Source organism: Xiphophorus maculatus, chromosome 12 (assembly GCF_002775205.1).
Source record: "Xiphophorus maculatus strain JP 163 A chromosome 12, X_maculatus-5.0-male, whole genome shotgun sequence".
Classification (NCBI taxonomy): Eukaryota; Metazoa; Chordata; class Actinopteri; order Cyprinodontiformes; family Poeciliidae; genus Xiphophorus; species Xiphophorus maculatus.
The window spans coordinates 18,517,127-18,527,668 of NC_036454.1; the positions used below are offsets into that span (position 1 = coordinate 18,517,127).

Consider the following 10,542-nt stretch of genomic DNA (forward strand, 5'->3'; position numbering starts at 1 on the left):
GCTTCGCATTCCACACATGCCCACCCTGTTCGAGTCTCGACCTGACACTTGGTGGGTGCGCCTGAAGGCAGAGGCATTCCCAGTGGAACAAATGCAGCAGTGTTGTGCTCCGGCTTGACGAATGTGGGACGAGCAGCATAGATCGAGTCTGTCTTCTACAGATCCGAGCTTCAGTAAACGGGAGATGGAGTTGGGGCGTACTGAACTGGGTGAGGCATTGTGGCAGCATATTGCTACATCCTGCCATGCAGGGCCAAACAGACTTGTCAGCCACAGTGGAATGCTCATTTTATCCTCTACTGAAATACTATTGTCCTTACATAATAAATAATTAGGAACAGCATTTCCACAAACGTGGCTTGTGCCTTTTGCACATCACACATGACACCTTACCTTGGAAAAATATTCGCACCCCTTTGTCTTTTGCAAATTTTGTCACACTACAGTCACAAACTCCAATGTTTGTTTAGTGTGATAGATATGCTGGAAGGCATAAATTATGTGGTGTTCACATTTCTTTTCAAAGGAAAATATGAAAGGAGATATATATTTTCCTGCTCTTTATAAAAGAGCTCCAGCTTAGTCGGACTACCTGCGGAGTGACTGTAAACATAAATTTCAGGTCTTGTCCCAGATTCTCAATTAGACTTAATTCTGGGCTTTGACAGCAGGAGTGAATGCAGCAAGTCAATGACTCAATTCAATCTGCTGGGCTTCCTTAGGTAGAAATTTTTAAAGTACTTTGCATAACTAAAGGATTTTGTTTGATAAATTGGAATAAATGTGTGATTGAACTGAATTTTTTACTTTTTTTGCAAAGTGCCTTGGGACAACATATAACTGACGCTATATAAATGAACAGAACCGTCAAACCATTCAAATACATAAATACATGTTTATCCAAACCATCCCTTTTGTAGCTCTGGCTGTATGATTTGAGTCATTAACGCTCTCTCCTTTCAGGTCAACCTAGCTATTGGTCTGTCGCTCAGGATTGCTCTGTTACCTCCATTTACCTTCAGCTCCGACCGGCTTTCCTCGGCTGTATGATGGTCCTGCCACCACCATGTTCCAGTGTGTGGATGGTGCATTCAGGGTAATGTCCAGTGCTAGGTTTCCAAACACTTTCAGTTTAGATTTTATCTTACCAGAGCTGTGTTTACAGTATGTTGACTTTTAATTACATGGATTCTAGAGTGTAGAAGGCGTGAGAAGGCAATTGGTACTGAATTTTAATTAGGATACACAGAGTAAGACCATTTCTGGGAAGACTTTCTCTCAGGCCAGCAGTCGCTGGAGAGACCCCAACCCCGGTGGACACGCTGGGCCGCGCCACAAGTCTGACTTCAGGACACCTCCCACCCCCAGGTTTTTCTTTTTTTAAAGAGTGTTTTATTTTTCAAATTGTATTGTATGTACAATACAATTTTCTGATTTTCAAATTGTGAATTTTATTTCTTTATTTAAATGTATGTTTTTCCTTTCAGGGGTGGGCAACTCCAGGCCTCGAGGGCCGGTCTCCTGCAACTTTTAGATGTATCTCTACTTCAGCACACCTGAGTCAAATAATGAGGTCATGAGCAGGACTCTGGAAACCTTGACTGCACTTGGGAGGTGATTCAGCTGTTGGATTTAAGCGTGTTGGACCAGGGAGACATCTAAGAGATGTAGGACACCGGTCCTCTAGGACCAGGATTACCCACAGTGGTGCCCAAAGTTGGTCCTCGAGCGCCGTCATCCTGCATGTTTTAGTTCTCTCCCTGGTTTAACTCACCTGGACCAAATGATGGCTCGTTAGAAGGCCTAAGAAGAACAGTGACATGCTGAAAAGGTTGTTACTACCACCAGGGAGAGAACTAAAACATGCAGGATGACGGCCCTCGAGGACCGACTTTGGGCACCCCTTGTCTATGTCATACAATCTTAAAATACTTTGTTTTTAAAATGTGAAGTAGTTCATGGGACATGAAAACTTGTATCGGCTAAAATATTTCAGGAAAGTATTGACTTCCTAACAGGATTAAACAGCAGGCACTTGTAGTTGCAGGTAGGATTTCAGCTTCTAACATTACTGACATTACGAAAAGCGAAGTTTTTGTTCATATAATTTGTTGGTCTGTTGTAGAAAATGTAGAAGCTATACTGTGTTTATTCATTCTACCACATGCAGAGCTCCAGCTTGCTAAATCAGAATTTCAGACGATAGACAGTGCAGTTTTGATCAGCTGGAACAATTAGCCTCTTTGTGCTTTGGATTTCTGCATTTGTCCTTTCAATGCCTTTTTCCACCCCTCTTGTCAGCATGCAGCTCAGACTTCAGTGTCCACACTCAAAAGCCCTCTGTGTGTGAACACAAAATAGGGGCTATATACGGCCTCTCTCCTCCCTCTCTTTCTCCTGCTCTCCCTCCTTGCCCTCCTTCTTTTATTTTCATGCTCACAGACTTGTTCATGTCCCCTGACAGAGAGACTTTGACGTCACAGGTGGTTACATGAACCTCCCTGCTGTGCTTTATTCAGCAGGATCAGTTTTGGAATTGAAAGTGAAGGGAGGAGGCAGCACAGGTCGGAGGCATCAGGTGTGCACGCAGAGTGACGGGGGAGAAAGAGGAGAGGAGGAACAGCAAATAGATGAATGGGAGCTGCGGCATCGGATCTGTGATGAGACGATCACAGGAGTCAAAATGAACGCATTAAGATCAGACACACGAGGAGCCTTAATAAGGACATTGACTTCCATGAATCGTCTGGAAATGGATGGACCGCATGATGGAGTAGGACAACTTTGAAGAATGCTCTGTCTTGTGCACTTGTTTCTCTTTGGGTAATTGCATGAAGGTAAGAAGTTCCTCTCGTGTTTTGAGATGTATATTTGTTCTAAATGGATTTTTTTTAAAGCTGGGGTTTGGGGTAATTTGTAAAAAGACTGCAATGTTGCTGATAATTTACAGCTTTTTCAGACATGTAATTGCACAGAAAATGGATTTGATTTCACCACACAAATAGGAGAAAGACAAGAGAGTTTTAGATTTACTTGCGTCAAGGAGAAAGGACAGGAGCGTGCTTCAGTTACAATCTACAGTCTACTTTCTAAAGAAATTTTAATCTTAGCCTACTTTTATTTGTGTACACCTAGACAAAGTAGACATATCCCTACTTAACAACATTTAATTTCCCTTTGGGATTAAGAAAATGGTTTTGAATTAGAATCTTGAATGTGAATTTTTGAATTGAATTTTACTGTATTTAAATATTAATATTAATATTTACATATTTCTTGAATAAAAATACTTTTAAAAAACCAGAAGTATGTAATTTCTGGGGATTTCTTTTAAAAACAGACCCAATGTGCAGATCAAAGTCTTTTAGTATTAAGTCTGAATGAACAGCATATTTTTTTACTTTATAATCTTTTTTACCTTTGTCAGAAATGCTTCATGCTTCACTCACTGGTTATCCTCACCAGCACTGGGTTAGATTGGTAGAGTATCTATAACTCTGGACAAAGTTTCTCACTTTATAGATACACATGGTTTAAACCCGGATCTAGATTAAATCTCAATGTAGATCTTAACCGCCATTGCTTGAATAACAACTAAAAGAGAAATAAATAATTGCTGTCAGTTTGAATATCATCACCTTTTAACAATAGTATGGTAAGCATGGCAGCAACAGTTTTCTTTTAAAACAAGCTGATTTTCAAAACAGAAAAAAATTATTTATGATAATGTTCTGTAGTTCTTAAGTCAAAAACCCAGATTTTTTGGCGTTCAAACGAACACTGTAATGAAGACTGACAGTTTTTCCCCTCTTTATAAAGAAATTCTCCAGGGAAGGAAAAGCTTCTCAACAATTTACATAAACTTCAATGAATTCAAATTAATTCATTTCAATTTTAAAAATACTTTATTGATCCTAAAGGGAAATTAAATGTTATAGTAAATCATATTTCAGAGTTGTAGAGTCTGATGGCCATGGACAGGAAGCATCTCTTATAGCAGTCTGTACAGCTAATTTGAAGAATGCTCCGTTTTGTGCATGATTTTTTTTTATTTCATGTTAAATGCTTCTTTGATTTGAAGAGTTACTCGTTATCAGACACCCACATTTTTAAGATCTAGGTGTATGTATGAAATGTTAAACTTGTTATGTGGCACTTTGATAAACAAGTTTCCCAGATTCAGCTGTGACAGATCATTTCATTTTTCACAGTAATAAATAACTGGTCTAAATTATTTTATTTACTCATAATGTTACCATAATAGGTTTCAAAATTCACTTCACCTTAATGAAATAAAAAGAAATTGCAATTCAGCGTCAGTATTTGCTTTTAAGACATTAATCAAACAGTAGGGATTCATTTTGTGATGCATCCAGAAAAACACCTAAACAGTAGCTACACCTTTGTTAAAACATAAAAAAACTGAAACATAATTGCAACGACTAAATACAGATAACTCATTCTGGTACAATGGTTTTTAATATAAAACAGAATAAAGTCTGGAAATAAAGCCCTCCGATATACATAGTGTATTCTCTACATTATGGCTCTGTGTTGAGGTAGCATTGGGTCATCTAAAGTTGTAAATCTTCAGGTGTGCTCTGCCGAGTCAGCAGGTAGCTCATTTTACCTCAGTCTGCAGGAGAGAACATATATCATTTTCCACAGTAGTGCATTATTTATTCTTTATTAGGGAACACAAGGCTCTACACTTCAGGTCACAAGCACCATAATTTTTCTTTGCTAACCACTGAGTTAAAACCTGCAGCCAGTGTCACCTCATATAATTTGGCTACCCACGTCATCAGCAGAAAGATGCCTGGTTATGTGAAACTGACAGAGTTCCTGCTTGAGCCCCACAAAGGCAGCTATATGAAAATGTAAATTGCAAGTTCATGTCCCAGATGTCGGCTCATGTTCCCCTCCAGCTTCAGTTACGATCTGTGGCGATACTCCAGTCTACAACAAGATTATTGTGTGCAGAGTTGTTATTTACAATATGAATGATTTGTTGCTTATCATTCTGCTATTAGACTTATTTCTAATCCATAATCAGCCGCTCAGTCAAGTTTCTAAAAGCTAGAAATGTATTATTCTTTCTGAAATAGTAATTGCTATTACAATGCAATTTTCTCTTTCCAGTAGGTCATGTTTCTGTCTCAGGACGTTCCGAAACCAGAGAACTGAGATTGTAATCTATGCGGAGTCACTTTCTAATTAAATCCCTGGGGAATGATCTGAGTTAATTATTTAACGTGTCGTCGTTGTGTTCTCTAGCCTTATTGCCTATTAGCAGTAACCACTTAAAAACAGTAACAACGAAGTCCAGTTGGTCTGAAGTCCAATTTTTTTGCAACATGAGAATATAAGAAAACACAGCTTAATAGGTTATGAAAATGATAAAACTGTGTTCTGTGTCTTCTAGGTAGAATTTGAACTTGCTGGACCATGGCTGGCAAGCAAGGGAGACAATGGAGGTCCATGTGCAAAGGCCTCATCCTGGGAACACTTCTAACCAGCTGTATGATCCTGCTTTACTGTCTCCCCTTCCAACAAGCCAATTCCAACCCACCTGAGTAAGACTTGCAGTGCTTGAATCTCTTAGTTTTTAGGAAAACATTGTTTAAAATCAAAACCATTTTCCTGTAACACTCAAGATGGTGTGTAAAATGATCTGACATATTTAACTACAATCCAGGGAGTTGAGCATTCCCTCACTGTTTCCTGAATTTTATTGTCTTATTTTTATTCATTGTCCATGAAATAATCTTGACTATTTTCATATAAATCATCAAGATTTAATAAGTTTAAAATGCATCTGTATAGAATACTTTATGTAAATTCTAAATCAATTTATGTTTCCAATATATATTTTGTCAGTAGAGTGAACTTTTTCCACATTTTACCATGTTACAACCTTGTAATTGAATCTATTTTGTCCATATTTAGTTTGAAAGACTTGCACAAAAAGAGCCACATAATTGTGAAGTAGAAGAAAATAATATATTCATTAAGTATACCAGTATTTGTATTCAGACCCTTTGTGCTGTTACATCTAAGTGAAAGCCACTGCAGCTGGTTGTGCACCTACATGTAGTTTAATTTCAGTATAAAGCTGCAGTCTGTGAAGGCCTCCAAGGTTTGTAGGAGAACATTAGAGAACAAATATAACATCAGACATGTTGGGGATAAATTTGTGGAAAAGTTCAAAGCAGATTTGTGCAACAAAAAAATATTCTGCTGTTCAATTCTCTAAAAAGGAATAGAGGAAGGCAGAACTGTAAATATAACCAGAACCAGCTGGACTCTGAACTCACACACACCACATCCATGGGGTTACATGATGGTGACAGCATCATGCTATGGTGAGAAGTGTCTTCAGAAAGAATTGGAAATTTATTCAAAATTGAAGGAAAGATGGAGGGAGCTAAATACGGAGAATTATTTGAAGGAAACCTGTTTAAGGTTGTTAATGATTTGAGACTTGGATGGAGGTTTACCTTCCAGAAGAAAACATTGTATAAAATGTTTTAAAACAATATTGGGCCTCGGATCAGCCCAATCAATGGCTATTATTAGCAGTTCAGAATAACGATCCTATACCTGAGGAGTTTAAATTATAGTCGGCATCAATGTTTTAATTCCAGTCTGACTGAATTTGAGCTCTTTTAAAGGGATTTCAGTCTCTACAAACTGGTAGAGACACAGTACATTACCACAGCTACTTTATATTGACAACCATATTGGTCAGTCACATAATATGAATTACACTGAAGCTTTTGTTTCAAAAGTAGCAAAATATCTAAAGATTCAGTGGGCATGCATAGTTTTGTAAAGCACGGCAATCATTACTTTTCCCAAATATCTCCTCCTCACAGCCTTTTCATGTTTTCTATCTGCAGGGTCCCAGTGCCTTACTCCTGTGCCCATCGTCCATCCCATCTTCACCCTAAAACATCCACCAACATGTCCCAAAAAAACTCGAGCCAGTCTTGCTCTCCTAAAGTGGACATAATGTTCATGAAAACACACAAAACGGCCAGCAGCACTTTCCTCAACATCCTGTTCCGTTTTGGAGAGAAACACCATCTTCAGTTTGCCTTTCCCAACAGCAGGAATGACTTCTTTTATCCATCCCTTTTCCAACGTTCCCAGGTCAAAGACTACAAACCTGGAATGTGCTTTAACATCATCTGCAATCACATGCGGTTCAATGCTCCAGAAGTGGCTAAACTACTTCCTTTAGACACATCCTACATCACCATTCTGAGAGACCCGGCAGAACTTTTTGAGTCATCATTCCACTATTTTGGCCGGATAGTGCCTTTTACCTGGACGATACCGGGTGACGACAAGCTGACGGAGTTCCTGCTTGACCCTCACAGCTACTTTGATCCAGAGGGCTTTAATTCCTTCTACCTCAAGAACCTACTTTTCTTTGACTTTGGACTTGACAACACTCTGGAGCTGGAGAATCCACAGGTAGACGAGGGAATCAGATTCATCTCGGAGCGCTTCTATCTGGTCATGTTGGTGGAACACTTTGAGGAATCACTGATCCTGCTCAAAGATGCTCTATGCTGGGAGATGGACGACTTGCTCTTCTTCAAGCTCAATGCCCGCAAGGGATCCACTGTGTCTAAACTTACCCCTGAGCTGAGGGCCAGGGCTCTTGAGTGGAATGCCATTGACTGGAAGCTATACCAGCATTTCAACCAAACGTTTTGGAAGAAGGTAGATGCCTATGGGCGGCAGCGTATGGCCAAAGACGTGGCAGAACTTAGGAAAAGAAACAAAGAGATGGCATCGATCTGCATTGAGGGAGGCCATGCAGTAGAAGCCGGCAGCATCCAGGAGACAGACATGCAGCCCTGGCAGCCAATAGGAGAGAAGTCTATCATGGGCTATAACCTAAAGAAGAATGTGGACAAAACACATCGGAAGTTGTGTCGTAAGATGTTGATGCCAGAGATTCAGTACCTGACAGAACTGGGGGTGAACCTGTGGATCACCAAGCTGTGGGGCCATGTTCGAAACATTCTTAACTGGTGACTTAGCTTCTGAGCATGAAGCCACGTCACCAATTAAAAGAAGAAGAAAAGTATATCAGAGTACAGTTGGCAGATGTCACAGTCTACACCGAACACACTCTGCAAGAACACCAGAAACTTTGTAGTGTTCAGCTTTGAAACACTGAAAGGGAGTGGATATGTTCACAACAAACTAAGTAGCCTCTGATTAAATCATAATTGTTGCCATACCAACTAAGTCTTTAAGGGAACATAGAACGGTTTATAATAACTTATGAATATCAAACTGTCCTTGATGAAAATGTTTAACTTGGATGAAAGGACTCTGAATGAAGGGTAAAAATATGGTGTGAAAACAGTCAATGTACAAGTATTAAATCTGACACTGCTGCATTTAAAAGGTAACACTGGCCAAACATTAAACAGAAAAAAATCTAACAAAAACATTCTTACAAAAATATCAGGAACATTATAAGAAATGAATAACGTCTTGCTATAGAAATAGCCCTCTGCGAAGCTATAAAATTTGATTAAATTGTAATAAATATGTATAATAATGGTTACCTTTTAAGAGTAGCACTTGAAAGGCCTTAAAACAGGGTGATTGTATAATTCATGGTATTAAAAACAGATCGAATACTTGTTATTCTGATATCTATTGAATAATATGAGGAAAATCATCAAATTAATCAAAAAGGAAGTAAAGCTCTATGCAATCAAAACAAGAATTGTTTTTTTTTTATGTTCCTAATGGTATTTGAGATTTCTGCTACATTTTGCTTCTCGAGGGTCTTTTCTCGTTCTAATGTCTGAAGGTCAAGTCTTAAGCAGCATGTTCGTCTATAAGTTGTGTTGGCAGGATTTTTAGCTGAACGATTATATCTGTGTATTATAAATTGTGAGAAGTAAATGTATAATTTCTCTTCTGTGCTTTGATGGTGAATAACGGTGTTAAACATGATCTGCATTCCTGATTGTATGCAGCCTTGCTGTCATAACCTGCAGTGGCAGAAGGAAATCAATAGGGAAAAAGTTATATTTTTTATTACTCTGCAGCATTGCATGTTTCTTTATTTTGATTCATTTAATGATAAATCATCTGTTTCTATGTCTGTTTTTTTTCTTGTTTTCAGCACTTTTTAAGGGATTTATTTGTTCACTAATTTATCTGCTGCCTACTCCATACGATCCCTCATTGATACAGACAATATGTCATTATAATTTTATTATTAATTAGGTAAAAGGTAACACTTTCTATGTTCAAACCAAAAGAAAGTAATTTAAAGCTGAAAGTTTCTTCTGATGTTATTTTTCCAAGTTTACTATACTATATGATGCAGAATAAGTCTGCCAACAATGGGTGTAAATACTAACAACCGTCATTAGTATCAAATGTGACAACAAACCAGTTTTCCTTGCAATTAAACAGCAAGAAAAATTACAAACTAGACATTAAACGTAAGAGTTACAGGTAATCCAGATAAATACATACAAACACAATTTTTTTTCCTTTCCCTCAGTCTGACATTAAAGTACAGTAGATTAAACTTTTTCTGTTTTTGCTAGTGGCAATTGCATAATTATCCTATATATTTATAGATTTGTTTCCTTTTTCATTGTTTCACAATTGTGAAAGTGTGTTTTTAGAGATGTGGATGAGTTGAAGAAGAAGAAGACACTGTGTGAACCGCCTGCCGTCTGCACTCTGCTATTCCTCATCATTCAGGCATTTACCTTTACCTGCATCTCTGCAGAACATCCTCAACATTGTGCAATAGTAGAATAATTTGAGTAGTTTGTGTGCCTTTCATTTTGACCCAATATTCTCCTGTTTATCATGGTTTGGGAGGTAAGTTATTTTATTTGTTTTATTTATTTTTGAATTGGTAGGTCAATATTTTAGATAGTTTCCTTTTGTTTGTTGTTTTGGCACGAGTCTGCCCAGAAGCTACACCCAGCCCCTTCTGAGCATTTATATCTGAAAAGAAAAGTAACGTCCCATAAACAAATCGTTGTAAAAATGGTAAATCTGTTTTGTGGCTGCTTGATGTCTGATGAGGATGAATAAATGAGTGAACGAATACATAAATATACTTCATTAATCCCAGAGGGAACTTCACATTTTAGTACAACCTGTTCAAGACAGGTGAAACTGCAGAACATCACCCAGAGGGCAGTTGCCACCCTTTTTGTTCTCATTTGGCCACACCTAGACATCCATAAAATGAATGGAAGACTTGTTTAGGGTGGAGCTGACAGATGAGTTGTGTGATTTTATCTGGTGTTGTGGTCCATATCTAAACCACTACCGCTGGTTCTGTTGCAGCCCTGGGCAATATCCCATATAGTCCATATAAAAACCGCCATCATTGTTACTTATTATAATGTGGCTTGTTTTTACAGCACATACTATTGTAAGATACAGAAAAACCTTTAGAACCTAATAAGGGCAGACCCAATTATCACATCTCTGAAAAATCAACAGTGAGATGCTAAATTACCTGTTTGATAT

The 10,542-nt window shown here is 38.2% G+C and overlaps 1 protein-coding gene across 3 annotated transcripts; it reads left to right on the forward strand.

The window, feature by feature from the left end:
• Positions 1 to 1,260: 1,260 nt before the first annotated feature.
• gal3st1 (galactose-3-O-sulfotransferase 1) lies at positions 1,261 to 10,097 on the forward strand. Of its 3 annotated transcripts, none has more exons than XM_023343149.1 (4): positions 1,261 to 1,368; positions 2,520 to 2,837; positions 5,426 to 5,576; positions 6,903 to 10,097. In XM_023343149.1, exons 3-4 carry the CDS (start codon positions 5,449 to 5,451, stop codon positions 8,050 to 8,052), a joined length of 1,278 nt encoding a protein of 425 aa, XP_023198917.1. In that variant the 5' UTR covers positions 1,261 to 1,368; positions 2,520 to 2,837; positions 5,426 to 5,448; the 3' UTR covers positions 8,053 to 10,097. The 3 variants fall into 3 exon arrangements, with proteins under 3 accessions (XP_023198917.1, XP_023198918.1, XP_005804125.1); XM_023343150.1 differs by lacking the exon at positions 1,261 to 1,368 and adding an exon at positions 1,936 to 2,047; XM_005804068.2 differs by lacking the exon at positions 1,261 to 1,368 and having other exon boundaries at positions 2,462 to 2,837.
• Positions 10,098 to 10,542: the final 445 nt, after the last annotated feature.